The sequence below is a fragment of the Lathyrus oleraceus genome, chromosome 7 (genome assembly GCF_024323335.1).
Source record: "Lathyrus oleraceus cultivar Zhongwan6 chromosome 7, CAAS_Psat_ZW6_1.0, whole genome shotgun sequence".
Lineage (NCBI taxonomy): Eukaryota > Viridiplantae > Streptophyta > Magnoliopsida > Fabales > Fabaceae > Lathyrus > Lathyrus oleraceus.
In genome coordinates, this window is record NC_066585.1 from 1,839,554 (window position 1) to 1,861,357 (window position 21,804).

The 21,804-nt window shown below is 38.7% G+C and overlaps 1 protein-coding gene and 1 long non-coding RNA gene across 2 annotated transcripts; both read right to left on the reverse strand.

Annotated features, from left to right (window-relative positions):
- Window positions 1-17,782: 17,782 nt before the first annotated feature.
- Window positions 17,783-19,804, reverse strand: LOC127105759 (uncharacterized). The gene is made up of 2 exons (XR_007795123.1): window positions 19,631-19,804; window positions 17,783-18,099 (listed from the first exon to the last, which is right to left on the reverse strand). It is a non-coding gene; the product is annotated as an uncharacterized LOC127105759 (long non-coding RNA).
- A 275-nt stretch (window positions 19,805-20,079) lies between these two features.
- Window positions 20,080-20,700, reverse strand: LOC127108405 (uncharacterized). Its single transcript, XM_051045867.1, has one exon. The coding sequence runs from the start codon at window positions 20,698-20,700 to the stop codon at window positions 20,080-20,082; it is 621 nt and encodes a 206-aa protein (XP_050901824.1).
- Window positions 20,701-21,804: the final 1,104 nt, after the last annotated feature.

The following is a 21,804-nucleotide window of genomic DNA, read 5'->3' on the forward strand; positions in this document are numbered from 1 at the left end:
ATTGACACCTCAGTGTATTTTGCATTTTTTGTTAAACGGTCCACATGATACATAATTTCGAAATAGGACCAACTGATATTAATCTAAATTCTCGTTTACATAAAAAAGCCTAATGGTGATGACCGGGATCACCTAACCAACCTCCTGTCCCACATCCCCTAGCTACCTGAACCTGTGGCCCTAACCCGCGTTGATGATTCACCACTGATGTTTGAGTATCTGAGGGGCCAGGAGCATCACTACCAACTACAGGAGATATCATGTTGAGATAGTCATATAAATCGGCATAGTCTTCAGTATGCATCGAAGGTGTACCGCCATAGCTGAGTTCATGACCCATGTCAGAGTAGTTGGGTTGTGTTTGACTCATTGGTGGGCCACCGAGACGGTTGAAGGGAGACATGGGTGTGAATGATGCGTCGAGGAAAGGTTGGAAAGATTTTTGGGGTGTTTGGTAGAGATAGGGTTGTTGGAGGTTTTGGTTTTGTGAGGTTTGGGCTTCTTGGCTATGGTAGGAGGAAGAACGGTTGGTGTTGAATGATCGTTGAGTGTTCTGGATAAGGAGACTTTGGTAGGGTGATGTGTTGGATGTGAAGCGATGTTGGGTCTCTGGTTGATGATCAATTTGTTGGTGGTGGTATGGGGTATGCTCTTGGTATTGGGGTTGGGTGTATGACATGTTTGGGTTGTATGTTTGTGTGTTTGTAGAACGGAAAGTTTGACGGACAGGGGGTTGTGTGTATCCGGTCTGACAATGTTATTGGGTGTTAGATGTTGAGGTGTTGGTGTGTAATTTTGTTGGCGTGGGTCGTACAGGTACATTTCCTCGGCGATGAACTGAAAACCAACCGATCTGTACCAAGCCATATAAGTACGACTTCGTTTTTCTTCATTTGACATCACTGCGTCAGTTAAGACATGGTCATGGCGGTGCTTCCATTTGCGAACACTCATATCTTGCGAAGCTTTGCCATGGATTGAAGTTCCATTGGTCGTTAACTTTGCGCAGATGCCATTCTCCTAGGCTTGCTGGGGGATCTGGGATGTGTTGAAGCATATCGAACTGCAACTTCACACAATCACTGTTGTGCATCTCCACAGTTGTGAATCTTATTATCAGTGTGCATGCAGTCCATACGGCTGCGTCTTCTGCATTGACTTCATGGTCATGATCCAAATTTAGGTATGAACGCCAAATGAACTGAAATATGAAAGTAACTTGGATTATAAACTTGGTAGAAGAAGTTAACAAATTATAACGAAATAATGAGGTTATTATCCTTACGTCTGTCGGTCGAAGGTGATCCAACAAATTGCGATATTGGGTAGTACAATGTCTAGGACATCTGTTATAACTCATACCACGTGCCGACCATCTGCACCAAAAAGGTAAAAATATTAGTTAGAGATAATAATCGTTAAAGAAGTAAGTAACTATATAGCAATTTAAACAACTTACTTTTGTACATACGGGAATGTGAAAGGGTTATTGTTGACGGGTGCTAGGGACGGTAGTCTTGACCAACCCCATGCTTGAAGCAAAACAACACATCCCAAAAAGGTATATGTGTCTTTGTGTGAGTTTTTACACAAAGAGCTATAAAGATAGGCCAGACAAGCGGATCCCCAACTGTAACTTCCTATTCTATCTACATGTCTTAGTAAAGGTAAATACATAATATGCATACTAGAACCATTACCTTCGGGAAATAAAAAATGACCAATTAAAAGCATAATGTAACACCTAGTTTTTATTATTCGAGCATCTTCGGTCAAATGCTCATCTAAATGTAAACTGTTATAATATGACTTAAGGCGTGAAAGGAGTATACCTTGGCCTCTTGAGTTATCATCTAACAAATAAGTATCCAAGAGGTCCATGCAAATTAAATTCGCATAGTCGGTTTTACCATTTACAACTTTAACTTCAATAGGCAGTCCTAAAAGCATGTAGACATCTTCTAACGTCACGGTACACTCACCAGTTGGAAAATAGAATTTGTGTGTCTGGGGATGCCATCTTTCACATAAAACAAGAATGAATTTATCTTCCATCGACCAAGACATAATTTTGCTTATATGTCCAAAACCGGCGAGTTCAACATAAGGTTGAATTATCGGGTCCATGTGGACATATTCGTGGACCCGAGTACTGAACTTTGAAACATCCTATAAAAGAAACAACAAAATACTTTACTAAGTCGATATGTTATTAAAAGGTACTCTATTAAAAGGTACTCTAGACAAATAACAAAACAATAAAACGCTTACATAAGTTGCTATGTTTGCAACTGTTCCTCTGTGCGATTCGCCCATCGTGAGGATAAACATCTTGTCGGAGATGAAAGAGGTTGTTGCAGATGAAAGATTTGATGTTGTAGAAGAAATAATGAGTGATGGTGTGGAAGAAGTGTTGATGGTGTGGATGAATTTATAGGCAAAAGTGTGGAGCATAGAAAAATGTGTTTGCATGTGGTAGCCACATGAATTGGCGCCCATGTGCATTTTGTATATGGTGTTGGCATTCAAATTAGCGTCTCCATAGGTACATGCATGACACACCTAGGTCTGAATGCTTGGTTACGAGGTTTGCATGCATGCAAGACATGGTGTAGCCAAATGGATTGACTCTCATGTGCAAGGATTGTAAGGAGGCGCCAGTTCATTTGGAGCCAGAGCTTGCATGTGTGACACATGACTTTCCTCTCTCTTGCATGCTGAACATGTCACTTCAGAGTAGCTTGCATGTTTGACACATCATTTCGGACTAGCTTGCATGTGTGACACATCACTTCGAACTAGCTTGCATGTGAGACAAATCACTTACCTATTTAAGTGTCTTACTATCAACATCCAACACTCAACACACATTCATCTGCAACAAGAAATTAATTTTCATCTGCACCAGAAATATTACAATGTCATCTTCATCAAAATATAGTGTCAATGTTCACTGCAATGGTGAAACATACGAGTCTGAGTTATACGGATTTTGTTTTCAAAACACTGATACCATTCGACTTACGATCAAGAGAAATGCAACCTTCTTGGATTTGAAAAAAGAATACAATCCTGGATAGGATCGGGTATTGTGTCAAAGATCACGTATCAAAATCCAATATTTTTTAGAACAGTCAATGTAAGTTTTTCCCGCTTAAGGTACGAGATGATGAAGATGTTGAATACATGTTTGTTAGTCATGAACATTCAGGTTGCAATTGTATTGAGTTGTATATTACTCTTCAACCATGTATACCATCTCAGCAGTCTCAAATAACCAGTCAGGATGAATCTGGTGAATTTGATTCACAATGCTCAGATGACGTCGACTCAGAAGCAGAAGCAGAAGTCAACATCGTTGATGAAAAAGAAGAGGAGACCGAGATACAAGTCGATCATATGTTGAACAACGACATTGAAGATGATGATCAACCAACACCAATACCTCATAGTCATGTCTATAATCCGCCTCAACATATGACAAACATGGATCTGCATGACGATGAAACATCCAACAGTGTTTTCTATAACCCGTATCCACGATCAGAAGGCGAGTTATAGGTGGGAGACATGTTTCTCACTAAAGAAGAATGTGTGCGAGCTATCAAAAAATTCCACATGAACAACTCTGCTGATTTTACAGTGAAACGCACTAATTCAAGAAGGTATATCATTGAATGCCGTATCATCCTTTGTAAGTTTCAGTTGGTTACGTCTTACAAAAATAAAAACGACTCTTGGGAGATAGCTTCAATATACCCACCTCACAGTTGCATTGCAACTAACGTTGAACAAGATCACCGTAAATTAGGCGCTGCATTGATATGTCAAGACATTCTGCCGCTGGTTAACAAAGACCCATCAGTGAAGGTGAGTATAATTATATCCCATATCAAAACAAGATATAATTATACTTCATCTTACAAGAAAGCCTGAATTGCGAGGACAAATGCTGGTGAACATGTATTCGAAAACTGAGAGGATTCATACAAAGAATTGCCACGGTTTTTATGGGCACTAAAAACATATGTCCCAGGAACTATGGCAATTATGGAGATATTGCCAGCAATGATGCTAGACGGAACCTGTGTTACAGGTAATAAAATATTTCACCGTCTCTTTTGGGCATTTGACCCATGCATCAAAGGTTTTGCATTCTGCAAACCTATTATTCAAATTGATGGCACTTGGTTATACGACAAATACAAGGATACTTTGGTTATGGCGGTTGCACAAGACGACAACAATAATGTCTTTCCCATTGCCTTTTCTCTGGTTGAAGGTGAAACGGCTGGTGGATGAGGTTTCTTTCTTCGACATCTTAGAACGCATGTGGCCCCACAAGCCAATCTCTGTTTGATTTCTGATAGATATGCTGCCATTGAGAGTGCCTACAACAACCATGACAACGGATGGCATGATCCTCCTTCTACCCATGTCTATTGCATTAAACATATTGCACAAAACTTCATGCGTGCAATAAAAGATAAGAATCTTAGCAAGAAGGTGGTGAATGCTAGGTATGCTCTAACTCAACCGTCATTTCAATATTATCGTGATAACTGTCTAATGAAGACGCAGGAAGATGGCTGAATAACATACCAATAGATAGGGGTGGAAAAACGGACCCGGCCTGCAGGGCATATGCCCATTTTGTACGCACTTTAGTGCGGGGTAGGTCAAGGATTTAGGCCCTCACCCTCTAATGTGTCCGCCCCGCCCCTCCCCGTTTTTCTCACGGGCTTTTGCGGGCACATGCATTTACATAATTTTTTGTATTTTTAGGCTTAAAGAGTGCAGTGCCCGCAGGCTTTCCCCGCCCTGCCCTCACTTTTTTATGGGGCAGACCTAAGTTTTAGGCCCACATCCTCAACTATGACCGCCCCGCCCCATTTTATTGTGGGCTTTTATGGGGCAGACCTAAACGGGGTGGGCATGCCCGTTTTCCACCCCTACCAGTAGAGCAGTGGACAAGGGCATTTGATGGAGGTTGTCGATGGGACCACATGACAACAAACCTTGTGGAATGCATGAACGAGGTATTCAAAGGAATTAGAAATCTATCAATAACCGCCTTGGTCAGATCGACCTATTATAGGTTGACTTCAACGTTCGCAACCAAAGGTGAAAGATGGAGTGCAGTGTTAATGTCCGGGCAAGTATTCAATGAGTGTTGCATGAAAGTCATGAAAGAGGAGAGCATCAAAGCTAGCACACACACTATAACAGTCTTTGACCGTCATAGGAAAAATTTCAGTGTCCAGGAAATAATGGACCACAACGAGGGGATACCAAATTTAGCCTATGTTGTTAGACTAAACAGAAGTTGGTGCGACTGTGGAAAATTCCAGGCCTTCCATATTCCTTGCTCTCATGTCATTGTATTATGCGTATATACTCGTCAAGACGCTTACAACCATTTATCTGATGTGTACAAGGCCGTCACCGTCATGAATGTATATAATAAAAGCTTCTGGGTGCTACCAATGGAGGAATACTGGCCTCCATACGAAGGTGATATAGTTTGGCACAATGACGAGATACGTAGAAAGAAAAAAGGAAGGCCATGTTGGTGTAAGCCCTAGAGGCCAATACATTTTGGTACTTGTATCGAATAATAAAAGGCATTCTCTTTATTATTGTTGATTAATAAAGTCCCTGGAATAGATAGTCCGTTTAATGTATTAAGTGTGACTTAATCATGAGAACACATTAAACATAAGGACACTATTCCTAAAGTATCCGTAGTCGAGCTTTAGTGTGAAGTGGGATAACATTAAAGCATTAAGACTATTATGTTTGTAGACTGATGATCACATCTCATGGATCATGGATAAAGAGTTATCAAGTCTTAAACATAGGTATGAATATTAGGAGTAATATTTATACCGGATTGACCCGCTATGAGAATACTATATAGAAAGTTATGCAAGGTGTCATAAGTTATTCTCATGGTGATAATAGTGTATTCCACTCTTCGACCTGAAACCACTATGGATCCTAGATGTAGAGTCGAGTGCTTTATTGCTGATCCAACGTTGTCCGTAACTGGATAACCATAAAGACAGTTGATGGGTACTCCACAAAGCATGCTGAGGGACATGAGTGACCTAGATGGAATTTGCCCATCCTGCATAACAGGATAAATGTCTATGGGCCCAATATTGAACTGGACAAGGATGACACGGTCTATGCCTTGTGTTCAATATAGACATAAGGGCAAAAGGGTAATTATACACATAAGTATTATCACAGAAGGAATTGTCAGATCACATGACATTTTCGTGTCTTGGGTAGCAGTGATGTGTTGCTAGATACCTCTCACTGTTTATTATGTTAAATGTGCGATTTAATATAATTGGCAACGTCACGAAAACCTACAGGGTCACACACAAAGGACAGATTGATGAGAGATAGAGTAACTAAGGAATACCGTAAGGTACGGTGCCCTTAAGTGAGTTATAGAGCATCGTAAGGTACGATGTACTTGAGTAGAATACGAAATATGGTAAGGTACCATGAGCTTAAGTGATTTTGGGCATATTATAAGATATGGGCCAAAATACACTTAAGTGGGCTTTTAGCTTGAAGCCCACACAAGTGGTTCTATAAATAGAACCCTTGTGCAGAAGCAAAAATTTGCGGTTGCATTCTTTTCGTTTTCTCTCACTCTCTCTCTCTCACTCAAAGCCTTCATTCGTACCAGCTAGCACTGAGATTGAAGGAACCCGTTCGTGTGGACTGAGTAGAGACGTTGTCATCGTTCAACGTTCGTGATCGCTTCGTGGATCTGCATCAAAGGTTTTGATCGTCACAAGAGATCTGCACCAAAGGTTTCGATCATCACAAGAGGTAAATATTATATCACTGATCATGACGATTCGTAAGGATCTCTAAAGGAGAAATTTTAATTTCCGCTGCGTTTTGGACCGCAATTCTCCTTCAGTGGTATCAGAGCCACTTACGAAACCATGAATTGGATAGTTGTTTAATTTCTGTATTAATATGATTAAAAGACAGAATGAATCAATTAAATAAACGAGTAATTAAATTTGGCATCATGAGTGTACGAGTTGGATGATTGATGTTGACTATGCTTCGGAATCCGACATTAGTATGGTGAAGCAGCGATACATCGATCATCCATAGGTTACGCAATTGAGACCGATCAACTTATATATGATATAAGTAATCCTAATGCAAAATACGGTATATGTGATATACTGTTTCTGTTTCGTTCATTCGAACACTAAATGATTGTTTTCCTTTGAGCGATCAATGGTCATTTGCTTCGGAATCCGACATTAGTATGGTGAAGCAATGACCTGTTGATCAATCATATTGAATTAACAATCGAGGTGTGTTTGACGGTCTGAAATTGGCGCATTAGGGTTGGTGACGGCGCAAGGGTTGTGCCGTCAAGGAGGTGTGAATTTAGGGCTTTTTGGAAGAGGTTCGTAGACTGTTTCAAAGTTCTATTAGTTTGGCCGCGTGAAGCTCGTGTGACGAGCGTAACAGGCGTAACAAACTGAATGCGTGACGGTCGTAACACGCCCATGACGGTCGTCACACTCACATTGCCTGTGACGGTCGTCACACGCCTGTGACGGTCGTCACACTCCCAGAGTCAAAATTTTGGGGTTCCTGTTTTGTGACTACGCAAGGGTTGTGTTCATGCAAAACAATGTCCATTTCAAATGAATTGTTCATTAAAATTTTGGACAGGAACCCCCGGCTAACTCTGCGTAGTGTGATCGGTCGCCGAAATTTAATTTGGTTTTAATTAATTAAAGGAATTAAAATTTAATAATAACAATGTATTTATTATTATTGCCTTGTGGTGATCAGTTATGGCCTTAGTTGTCCTTTATTTTGTTTTGGGTTTTTAAATACGACCTGCGTGTCGTGCCTCTCCTTTTGATCTCTTAATGTAACTTCTTTTCTCATCTCAAACCCTCGTATGTAAAACGAGTTTCTTCTGGAATGTAATGTTATGAATAAAGAGAAGAAGACAATGTTATGAAGAAAGAGAAGATTTCAATATCAAAAGAGGACAATCTTGAAGATCTTGCTTGGAGAAGCTTAGAGAAGAATTCAATATTAAAGGAGGACAACCTTGAAGATCTTGCTTGGAGAAGCTTAGATCGTTATTAGGTTAGCTTAGGTTCTCTCATTGGCTTGGGAGAACAATTGCGCTAGGGGCCATAACTGTTTCATTGTGTATGTATGTTGATGCATGTGTATGTATGTTGATGCATGTGAGAGACGATTTATATGATAAATAAGCCGGTGAGATCATAAAATTGCAATTCCCTCAAATTAAATATTAAGTTTATGCTTTCCAAGTTTTAACACTCATCCAGACTAGTAATGGATAATGTAGGTTTCGCCTACGCGAGGTGCATGATCTATATATTAGTAAGGTGCGATGGGATAATTGTAATATCCAACTGTTAAAACAATGGGTCAAACTTAACTAAACAAATTATAATAAGATTATATATATGTTTAGAAGCAAGAGTTAGGAATGATCCATATGATGGATTGGAATAAGGAGTTATTCACCCAACTGAAATATTCGAGAGTTGTATGAGATACAATTGGAAGGAGTTCCTACCTAAATAACCTAGTTTTGTGTAATCCGCCTACGCGGACTTAGAACGAAGTGAAATATGGATCTCGACCCACTAGAAAATCTTCCAACGGGATTTTCCGAATCAAATGATGAGGGTCATTTGTTTTGAGTAAAATAGTGGGAGCATATTTGATTAAAGGCCTAATTAAATATGTCAATGATACTTAAATTTTCTTAATCCTTATGTAGATAACCATGACAGCAAACACCTCTAACAACATCTTGCGATCAATCCTTGACAAAGAAAAATTGTCTGGGACAAATTTTCTGGATTGGCATCGAAACCTGAGGATTGTCCTCAAACATGATAAAAAGCTGTATGTCTTGGAGACACCTGTTCCTGAAGAGGAACCTCCTAGTTCTGCACCTAAGGCAGAAAGAGATGCTTATAAGAAGCATGTCGATGATGCCAATGAAACTGCTTGTCTCATGCTGGCTACCATGAACTCAGAATTGCAAAAGCAACATGAGAACATGTCAGCGTTCGATATGATCGAACACCTGAAGCTGCTCTATCAAGAGCAAGCAAGGCATGAGAGGTTTGAAGTTTCAAAAACCCTTTTTCAAGGCAAGTTAGCTGAGGGAGCCCCTATAAGTCCCCATGTGCTCAAGATGATTGGGTATATGGAAAAGCTTGAAAGGTTGGGTTTTCCCCTCGGAAAGGAACTTGCGACTGATTTGGTCTTGCAATCGTTGCCAGGTAGTTTCAGTCAATTTGTCCTAAATTTCAATATGATTGATATGGACAAATCTCTTCCTGAACTTCTCGCCATGTTAAGAACTGCCGAGCAGAATCTGAAGACAAAAGGGAAGTCCATTATGATGATCGGAAATGGAAAGAGACAGAACAAAAGGCCCACCAGGCAGGGTGATAAAGGGAAGGGCAAGGAAGTTGCCAAACCCAGACCCACTGTTACTGTTTTGAGGCCTAGTGGAGGCATAACAAAGGCAGGCACCTGCTTCCATTGCGGTAAGACCGGACACTGGAAGAGAAACTGCCCAAAGTACTTGGAAGATGACAAAATCTCCATTCACAGGAAAAGGTGAAAGAGCTAATGATCTTTTGGCCCTCATACATACTGATGTATGTGGACCACTGAACATTCCAGCCAGAGGAGGTTTTCAGTACTTCATTTATCGATGATTTCAGTAGATACAGTTGTGTGTATTTAATGAAACACAAATCAAAGTCCTTTGAAAAGTTCAAGGAATTCAAGAATGAAGTACAAAACCAACTAGGTAAGAATATTAAAACTCTTCGATCAGATCGAGGCGGTGAGTATTTAAGCCTAAAGTTTGATGACCATCTGAAAGAGTGTGGGATCCTATCCCAACTTACTCCTCCTGGAACACCACAATGGAATGGTGTATCTGAGAGAAGAAATCGAACCCTGTTAGACATGGTCCGATCCATGATGAGTCACGCCGATCTTCCAAACTCCATTTGGGGACATGCACTATTGACAGCAGCTTACACACTTAACCGTGTTCCATCCAAGGTTGAGAAGACACCATATGAGATATGGAGTGGTAAGAAACCACATATGTCTTACATAAAGATTTGGGGTTGCGAGGTTTATGTGAAATGACAAGTTTCAACTAAGCTTGAGCCCAAATCTGACAAATGCTTATTTGTGGGGTATCCTAAAGAAACAAGAGGGTATTACTTCTACAATTCTTCTGAGGGCAAAGTGTTTGTCGCTCGAACTGGAGTTTTCCTAGAAAATAATTTTATTTCCAAAGGAACCAGTGGGAGGAAAGTAGAGCTTGAAGAAATTCAAGAATCACAAATTATCGATACACCTATGGAGGAATTAGAGCAGGAAACACAAGTGGTTGTGTAAGAGCAACCTGCTCAAGTAGAACAAGACCAGCATAGGTCAGGCAAGATACGTCACCTACCTGAGATATATGGATATCTGATCAAGGTGATGTATTACTCATGGATCAAGATGAGCCTATGACCTACTCATGGAATCTTCGTTTTGATGAAACAGTAAAACAATATGGATTCATCAAGAACGAAGATGAGCCTTGTGTCTACAAGAAGGTTAGTGGGAGCATGATCGTATTCCTGGTATTATATGTAGATGACATATTACTTATTGGAAACGATATCCCTACCCTGCAACAAGCAAAGTCTTGGGTGGGGAAATGCTTATCTATGAAGGACCTGGGTGAAACAGCCTATCAGAATCTATAGAGATAGATCATGAAATGCTTGGCCTAAGTCAGAGTACATAGACAAAGTGCTGAGACGCTTTAATATGAATAATTCCAATCTGGTTATGTGTTTTGCTGAAATGGTGGCACTGTGAGTTTGAAAAGTTCAAAGCAAGATACAGTTGCTGATTCTACAACCGAGGCCGAGTATATTGCTGCCTCAAGTGCAGCAAAGGAAGCTGTTTGGATCAAAAGTTCATTAGTGAACTTGGCATAGTCCCTAGCATTGTGGATCCCATTGGTCTCTATTATGATAACAATGGTGCTATCGCACAAGCCAAGGAGCCTAGATCTCACCAACGATCCAAACACATACTTAGGCGTTATCATCTCATTCGAGAGATAATAGATAGAGGAGATGTGAAAATATGTAAAGTACCTACACTTGACAATATAGTTGACCCACTGACAAAGCCTCTTGCGCAGCAGAAGCATGATGGCCATACTAGATCAATGGGCATACGGGGTATGCCTGATTGGCTCTAGTGCTAGTGGGAGATTGTTGGTGTAAGCCCTAGAGGCCAATACATTTTGGTACTTGTATCGAATAATAAAAGGCATTCTCTTTATTATGGTTGATTAATAAAGTCCCTGGAATAGATAGTCCGTTTAATGTATTAAGTGTGACTTAATCATGAGAACACATTAAACATAAGGACACTATTCCTAAAGTATCCGTAGTCGAGCTTTAGTGTGAAGTGGGATAACATTAAAGCATTAAGACTATTATGTTTGTAGACTGATGATCACATCTCATGGATCATGGATAAAGAGTTATCAAGTCTTAAACATAGGTATGAATATTATGAGTAATATTTATACCGGATTGACCCGCTATGAGAATACTATATAGAAAGTTATGCAAGGTGTCATAAGTTATTCTCATGGTGATAATAGTGTATTCCACTCTTCGACCTGAAACCACTATGGATCCTAGATGTAGAGTCGAGTGCTTTATTGCTGATCCAACGTTGTCCGTAACTGGATAACCATAAAGACAGTTGATGGGTACTCCACAAAGCATGCTGAGGGACATGAGTGACCTAGATGGAATTTGCCCATCCTGCATAACAGGATAAATGTCTATGGGCCCAATATTGAACTGGACAAGGATGACACGGTCTATGCCTTGTGTTCAATATAGACATAAGGGCAAAAGGGTAATTATACACATAAGTATTATCACAGAAGGAATTGTCAGATCACATGACATTTTCGTGTCTTGGGTAGCAGTGATGTGTTGCTAGATACCTCTCACTGTTTATTATGTTAAATGCGCGATTTAATATAATTGCCAACGTCACGAAAACCTACAGGGTCACACACAAAGGACAGATTGATGAGAGATAGAGTAACTAAGGAATACCGTAAGGTACGGTGCCCTTAAGTGAGTTATAGAGCATCGTAAGGTACGATGTACTTGAGTAGAATACGAAATATGGTAAGGTACCATGAGCTTAAGTGATTTTGGGCATATTATAAGATATGGGCCAAAATACACTTAAGTGGGCTTTTAGCTTGAAGCCCACACAAGTGGTTCTATAAATAGAACCCTTGTGCAGAAGCAAAAATTTGCGGTTGCATTCTTTTCGTTTTCTCTCACTCTCTCTCTCTCACTCAAAGCCTTCATTCGTACCAGCTAGCACTGAGATTGAAGGAACTCGTTCGTGTGGACTGAGTAGAGACGTTGTCATCGTTCAACGTTCGTGATCGCTTCGTGGATCTGCATCAAAGGTTTTGATCGTCACAAGAGATCTGCACCAAAGGTTTCGATCATCACAAGAGGTAAATATTATATCACTGATCATGACCATTCGTAAGGATCTCTAAAGGAGAAATTTTAATTTCCGCTGCGTTTTGGACCGCAATTCTCCTTCAGGCCAAACAACACACGTATCAGGACAGAAATGAATTCGACAGATAAAATGATAAGTTTATGTAGTATTTGTCATCAACCAGGACACAACAAGAATAACTGTCACAATCGAGGATCATCATCTGGTCATAATATTTTTGTAACATTGTATTTTTGTAACCTTCAATTATTATATATCATAAAGTTTTTGTTACAACGAGGTTCACAACAAACATCACTACAAAATAAGCTAACTGAAAACAAAATATTTCTAACTGATTACAACAATCAAGGTGATGTCATCTCGACCAAACATCATTTCCCTAACATCCTTATCAGTTTTCATTCGCATCCAACCAAAGATATTGTCGAGTCTCTCAATACTTCTAATTTTCCCCCTTCTGGTATTTTCCCATCTAACCAACGAACCGACTCCCTCTTCAGTTGATCGAAAATAGTGATATTCCAGAAGAGCATCAGCATCTGAGGTTTGTCTCTCGCATAAATCACATTTCCGTAGCGGCGACGAACATCAGACATGATTTCCAAATGATGAAATGAGATGTGGAAAAATGATTCACACAACACCTCTATTTATAAGAAAAAAAATTGCATTTTACACTGAGGTGTCAATCCAATTGGCGTCTCCTTTGGAAAAATACACATGGGCGCCAATTGAATTGGCTGCACCATGTGCCCTATCCAATCCAATTGGCGCCTCCACTCTATTTTTAAGAGGAGTCGTCAATTGATTGGCGCCTCCTCCTAAAAGTGGGGTACTTTGGATTTTTTTTTGAAAACATGGTTATTTTGGGAATTTTCTTGAAAAATTGGGTTATTTTGGTAAAAAATTATGTTTTCTAATTAGCAACTAAATCCTGATAGTTTTTAGATGATCACATGTCTTGACAAATTCCGAGTATGTTTTGGTTTATTCTTTTCATGACCCAAGTGAGTTGGGTTCTAATGCCTGAGAATTTTTGGTGTGATTAAAATCAGAGATCTCTCATCGAAGCATTAGTTCATAATCATTTTGTCGTTGGTCATCCCTTACGAATGCATTTTGCAGTGTTTGGATGCCTTCCAGTTCCTTTTACGATAATATTTGAGCCCTCATAAGATTTGTTTTAGTTATGATTTATACCATGTAGGTTCACAGTCCTAGTGAGTCGGGCTTTACTAATTTGTTGAGTATCTTATTTTGAACACAAACTGACTAACTTCGAGTAGATCACATTAGATATTTGTCCAGTGATAATTTAACCAAACCGCTTAAGGTCAGAGGCTTTTATTTTGCATGATCAACATTCAGAGCCCCATGGGATTGACGTTAAATGGAGGTTAAAGACTTTTATTTTGCATGATCGACGTTCAGAGTCCCATGGGGTTGACATTAAATGGAGGTCAGAGGCTTTTATTTTTCATGATCGACGTTCAAAGCCCCATGGGATTGACGTTAAATGGAGGTCAGAGGATTTTATTTTTCATGATCGATGTTCAGAGTCCCATGGGATTGACGTTAAATGGAGGTTTGAGGCTTTATTAAACGTTACACGACCGCAACCGATTATGCCAAAGGCTTCAAGTTGCTTGGACTTCAGTTATGTCATAGATTTTATTAAACGTTACCCGACTGCAACCAATTATGTCCCTTTTGGGGGTCTTCGTCATTTTTGGTCCCTTCTTTTATTAGAGGGTAAGTCTCTATCCAGTCTTTGTTCCGACAATTACCCTACATATTACTAAAAGCTTAGAAAAGAGGAGGTGCCTCCCTCCCTCGCAGGAAAAAGGAGCGACACCCCTCTGCCTAATGTAAGTTCTAAATAAGTTTCCGAACGGCTGAGTAATTAGACTCGTCTTATTTGACAATAATTTAAAACATAATTAGCATGTGTCTGGTCTATTTGTTTTGCCGGCGATCTCACTTGATAAATTAAGGATTCTATGTTTTGGCACTCTCGACGTGGTGTGACACATCCTCCCTCTTTGCGGACGACTTGCTTGATACATCATCTCTCCAAATCTTTTTGTCCATGCACTTGTTTTATAATGATCTTTTGTTTGCCTATAGCATATAGTTTCATATGTCAAGTCTCTTAGTTTTGCTGGCGATTTTGCTTGATAGTTTCGCGATTTCTATTAGTTTACATTTTAGCACTCCTCAAACTCTGGTATATTTTCCTCGTTCTTACTTCCAATGCAAGCTCTTTTATTGAATAACTGAAATGACGCAAAACTATCCATAGTTCCAATAGTTCCAAGAGCTGCATATCCCCCTTGCTCCAATTAAAGGATCAAAGTGTCATGAGCTACCAAGTATTTCCACAAATAGAAGTGAAATTCCTGCTAAACCATGATGTAGAAGATTATAAGCAATAACACACCTCTAGCTTTCAAAGAACCAACCGATTACAAACCAGCTTCAGGAACCATTGACTAATAAGTACTTATTTCTTCTATATCAGTGTTTAAAAACAGTTCATTTATTAAACCATGTATACTTCAGTATGATGTGACTTTTACTAATCATGCACTTTTTTTCTACATATTGATGTCCAGGATCTGTTATATATATTTAAGGAGATACATAACAAGCTTATATTCATCATAACAGAATTAACAGGCTCGTGGCGTGACATAGTTACTAATTCACCTTCACTGTTTGTGGCGTGTTCGAGCAGCCAATATTGCTGGTTCGCCTTGCCGGTTGGTAATTGTCTTGTGACTTGACCTACATGCTAGTGATTCGAATGCTGGCAAATGATAATGGATGAATTCAGCTCTATTCATATCCACTATGGTTATAAAATTTGAAAAGAAGTGCGACGATGCACTCATAGACGAGGTATTTCGATGGAAGATCCGTTTTGGGAAGATTACTGTTTGAATATAAACGTGTTGTCTGGGAAAATTTTACCGAAACCTAGGGTGAATGTCAAATATTCTTGAAAAAAAACATAACCCGTGATACTAGCCGGGGAATATCATATGATGTGTTTGTAATGGGTCTAAAGTTCACGGTCACTATTGTTGGTGGTTCAAGGTTTCTAGTGATATTAGTGATATGTAATCGACTTATTAATGGTTTTGTAATAGTTTTCGACCCTTGATTGTTCCAGAAAAGTTAAAACTGTTATGACTTTGCATGTTCCTTCGGAGCTCGATCAATTGTGTCCGGGATGAGTATGGAACTCGTTCCTCGGGCTCCTAAACTTTGAGCTATAGTTTTATCAAAATTCGAGAAGTGTAATCGGTACTAAAATTCTCGAGATGTACATAGTACATCGGGACTATACCCGAGTTATGATCAATCACAAGTTTCTGGTGTGTAAAACGGCTTATTCCGGGCTACGTAATTAAATCCCGGATGTATGTAAAACGACTTATTCCGGGCTACGTAATTAAATCCCGAATGTATGAAACATCTTTTTTCTGGTTGTATACCGGTCTCGGATTTAATAATATCGGTCCAATGTCTTAATCCAATCACTCATCCCTATCTAAAACTATCTCGGTTCTTTCCTTATTTTGTGTACCTTGATTCTGATTTCATACCTCTGCAGGCCAAATAACTTCCGGGACGAATAATATAATTTGAACTGAAATCAAACGAACAAAAAGGTATTAGGGTTTTTTGAATTGATTGTTTGAAAAAATAAGTAAAAAGAGAACAAATTTAAGAAAGTAGAAATGTAAAAGATGAGAGTTTGATCCCTTTGTACAAAGAGGTTTTATTCATAATGATTCATAATTTTTTTTTCTTTTCTTCTCTAGTTGGTTTTCAACTTCTTCTTTTGAGTAACATGTTTTCTTTTTTTTTTCTTTCATATTAGTTGATTTTTCAACTTCTTTCTTTCTTGACAAATTGTACTTGTCTTAATTTGGTTTTCTTAACTTTATAAATAGACACCCCAAATTTTGTGGTAGTTATTCCAACAACAACGATAAACTTAAACTAGACAAATCTCATAGACATCAAACTTGTAATTCCAATGAGAGTAGAAGAGTTACTATGTGGGGTTATAGTAACAACAAACAATGGATATAAATCTGAAAGTGTTTTTGTAATGGATATATATGATTTTAAAAAGATTGGCTTAAAAGGCTTTGGAATGAAAGAAAAAAATGTGTCACGGTGTGTATAAACAATGTAACTAAAATCAATTAAGAAAATGCACAAGTTATGGAAAAAATTGTTTGATTTTTTGTATCGCTCACTAGATTGGTTAAAATGAACAAGTTACACAGTGCATCCAATTTGATGCAGCGTCACAGTAAGTTACGATAAATCTTCTTAACTATCAATATGGATCAATCAAATCATATTATAATATTTGGAAGTATATAGAAAATAAGCATATATATCATGCATGAGATGACGTGTGTAGAGGTTGGAGATGACGCATTAATCTTGCATCTTCTGTGGTGGTATGATTCTTCATTAGGCACTACACCAAGGGGAAAGTCAGGTGCTTGATGAGGCTGAGGCAGGTTGCTTAGCCTAATGTTGTCGTTGAGTTTGCACTCTTGGATTCAACCTGCCAATTTGAGCAACATCAATCAATTAGTTGCCTGGGCTTCCTCAGAGGACCTCCAATAATGTATTCCACCCAAACAAGCTTAAACAACAATAGAGAAAGTATGCCCAAAATGTGTTTGGTAGAGAAAGTAATTCCAACATCTACTCACAGGGCTAACACCTTATGTGCATCTGCCTTGCTTTTATTAACTAACAATGGGGCTCCCTAAACTTAGTTTTCAAAAACTTGTTTATGTACTTCTAGTCTCTAACCCACCAGATAAAAGTAGTAAGAGCTCTAGAATAATCCTTCACGACTTTTGCAAATACACTTTAAATCAATTTCTTAAACTTAACCCACTCATGCCTTTGCAAAAACATGTGATCTTTAGGGTATTCATCATCTCTCTCATACAATATGCTTATTGTAACACCCCAATTCTACCCGTCTTAAATTCAATTAAAAATCAGAGTAAACAATTTTCACACAAAATTGAGGCATCACATATATCATTTCATCAACACTTAAACAAATAACACAACACGGCAATTGCGCAAGGATCCACTTAGTCCTTGTTAAATAATAAACAACACTGTATATGGATTCACCTAGTCCATATAGCAGCAATACACAAAAAAATCGCAACGGAAATCATTTAGATAATTAAGTCGAGTCGTACATTTACACATTCAAAGAAAACAAGCAAACAAATGCCCATCACAACTATCATATACAATGATATACAAAAGGGCATTGTTACTATCAAAATCATGAAAAGCGTTCATTAACCCCTGAGTGTTACAATCCTAATCAGAGTAATGACGCCAAAAGTGTGCTACCACTATCCTCCTCTCAACGCGGAGCACCTGCACATTACCAATATAAAGGTAACGGCCAACAACAAAAGGGTGAGATACTCAAATCATATAATCAAGATAATGATAAGCAATATATAAGTAAATTCGGAAAGTTAGAAATATTGTTACCACATCGCACAATCCTTCACTTGAATGCTTATGTATTTAATCATAAACAAAGTCAATAATCATCCACAACATCAATGTTACATCATAGCATCTCATCACTTTAACATTTCATCAATCCATCATAAAACATTACGATTCATCGCATCATCGCAAAATATCACCGCACTTCATAAACCGTCACATAACAACAATTATCACAAAATGCGGAAATAAACATGACCAACATATGTGACTCAATTATGCAAATGCTATGTGGTACCGACTCGTCGCTTTTCCATCAAGGCCAAGGCTTTATGCCCACTTCGCTTTTGCCAAAAGGCCACGTCGCTATTGCCAAAAGGCCACGTCGCTTATGCAAATGTATGTGACTCCATGATAAATGATACACATACACCAAAATCATCATCGCATCAACATAACTCATCACAATGGCCGAAGCCCACGTCGCTATTGCCATTTAGGCCACGTCGCCATTCACATGCATAAAAGCATTCACACAACATCATATTCACCAACATTCATACATATGTTTATATATAAAACAAATGAGAATATTCATCACAATCAATTGTTTCATCATACAATCTCTTAGGTAATTCAACCTCATGCTATGTTTATTTACATCGCACATCTACACACTATAGTTAAATGGTATTCCTCATTAATCAAATAGGTTTCCTACTATATCAATTATTAATCACTTTTCCAAAATAATCACTTATTAAAATAAGCCTTTATAATGGCCTATAAACATCAACAACATGTAAAAAATTTCATAAGCTTCACAACGCTTCGAACGGGGACCAAAACGGAGTTACGGTTCAAAAGTTATGACTGTTTGAAGTTTACAAAAAAAAAAATTGTTTTCAACTCAGCTGGCGCCGCGAATTTAGCAGGAAACATAGAAAATGCGTTTTTGACCGTTAAATACCTTTCGGACCTCCGATTTCGATTCCGTAAAAAGTCACATTCTCAGATTTCAACGAACTACAATATTTTCAGTATTACAAAGCCATTCTAATCCACAATTTAACTTTTATTTCATCATTCTAAACATCATTCAATTAATTTCCAACACTTTCTAAATTCACAATTTGTGAAATTACTCATACTTTAATTCATCAACACAATAGCATATTTTTCACAACATACATCAACCCCAAACCATCAACAACAACACAACACACAATGTTATTTATCATTCTTCTAAACCTAACCCTAACATTTTGCAAAGAATTGATACATGTTCAATAATCACAAACAATCAACACTACATCAAGAACACAAACAACATTTTCAAAGCAAGGAATCCAATCACAACATCAAAACCCAACAATATCCTCTAACAACCATTACCCACATAAAACCCATCATTTTCATAATTATAGGAAATGATAACTCACACCCTTACCTTTAGATGATGATTGAGTTACTCTATAGTGTTCTAGCAAGCTTGGGTTGATCAAGATGATGCTCTTCTTCTCCAATTTCCTCTTCCTCCTCCAAACCCTAACGTTTCTCTCTTTTCTTCTCTTTTCTCCTCCTTCTCTCTACTTCTTTCTATTTCCCTTCTTTCTATTTCTCTTCTTTCTATTTCTATTCTTTTTTTTAATTAAATAAAAACTAACTAATGGGCTTAATTGTTACACCTCCCTTAATTACTATATACACCACTAGGCCCAATAGCTATTATACCACAATTCTTATAATTAAACTCTAATAATATATTAACACACAATAAAATATTTTACCGAAATAATAATAAATCAAACATTATAAAAATAATAGTAATAACACTTAATAAAAATCGGGGCGTTACAACTCTCCCCCACTTAAATATTTTCGTCCTCGAAAATTACCTCATTCGAATAACTCGGGGTAGGAGTCGCGCATCCTGTTCTCCAATTCCCATGTCGTGCTTTCTCCGACTGCACCAATCCAAACAACCTTCACCCAATCAATTTCCTTTCCCCGTAGGGACTTCGTCTCACGACCTTCGATCCTCAAAGGCATCGTCTCAACCGTAAGGTTATCGCGCACTTGAAAATCATCCATTTGAATCACATGAGACGGATCCGGAATATACTTCCTAAGTTGAGACACATGGAACACATCATGCAAATTCGAGAGGTTTGGCGGTAACGCCACTCTATAAGCAACTTTTCCCACTTTACTCGTAATTTGATACGGTCCAATGAAACGAGGAGTCAACTTCTTAGCTTTCAATGCTCGTCCAACACCGGTCGTAGGTGTGACTCTTAGAAACACATGATCACCCTCTTGAAATTCCAAATCCTTTCTCCTCTTATCATGATAACTCTTTTGCCTACTTTGAGAAATCTTCATCTTATCCCGAATCATCTTAACCGTCTTGGTAGTTTCTCGAACAATCTCGGGTCCAAGTACCACACTTTCACCAGATTCATGCCAACACAACGGAGTCCTACACCTCCGCCCATACAAAGCTTCAAAAGGCGTCATTCCAATACTTGAATGGTAACTATTGTTGTAAGTAAACTCCACTAACGGAAGGTGAGTATCCCATGAACCTCCTTGTTCAAGAATACACGCCCTTAACAAATCTTCCAAGGATTGGATAGTCCTCTCCGTTTGACCATCCGTCTGAGGATGATACGCCGAACTCAACCTCAACTTGGAACTTAAAGCTTCTTACAAACTCTTCCAAAATTCTGAAGTGAACCTCGGATCTCTATCTGAAACAATACAAAGAGGAACATCGTGCAGCCTCACAATAACATTGGTATAAATCTCCGCCAACTTCGACACCGGATAACTTATGTTAATAGGAATAAAGTGAGCCGACTTTGTAAGCCTATCAACAATCACCCAAATAGCATCACATCCTCTAGATGTATTCGGTAAACCCGTCACAAAGTCCATAGAAATGCTATCCCACTTCCACTCAGGAATTTCTAACGGTTGCATCAACCCCGCAGGTTTCTGATGCTCCACCTTTAATTTCTGGCAAGTCAAGCACGCATACACGAACTGAGCTACTTCACGCTTCATTCCCGACCAGCAAAATAATCTTTTCAAATCTTGGTACATCTTAGTCGCTCCGGGATGAATACTCAAATTACTCTTATGGCTTTCTTCCAAGATAATCCTTTTTAAATCCACATCATCGGGAACACAAATCCTATCACGAAACCTCAACACACCTTGTGCATCCAATTTGAAATCCTCATTCTCAGATCGTCCGAGTCCAATGATCACATCAACAAGTTTCATATCTGTAAGACCCCAATTTTGGCCCTAAGATCCCTCATGGCCCATAACATACCATATCATGGCCTCAAGGATCTTTGCATACCTTAGCTGCCCTCCTAGTGGGTGGGATACCTTGCGAGTGTGGTTCTTGATCACCAAGCATGTATTGCATTTGTATATCATTGCTTTTCATATGTTTACTAACCAAAAGTACAAAAATATTGTCACCTAACCATGTTGCTTGCAGCTGAAGCTGACCAGGTCAAAGCAGTTAAATCAGGCATTGAGCAATAGATGGTGGCCATTCTTGAAGAATTTGGACACCATGATCATTCATTAAGAGTTCATATAACT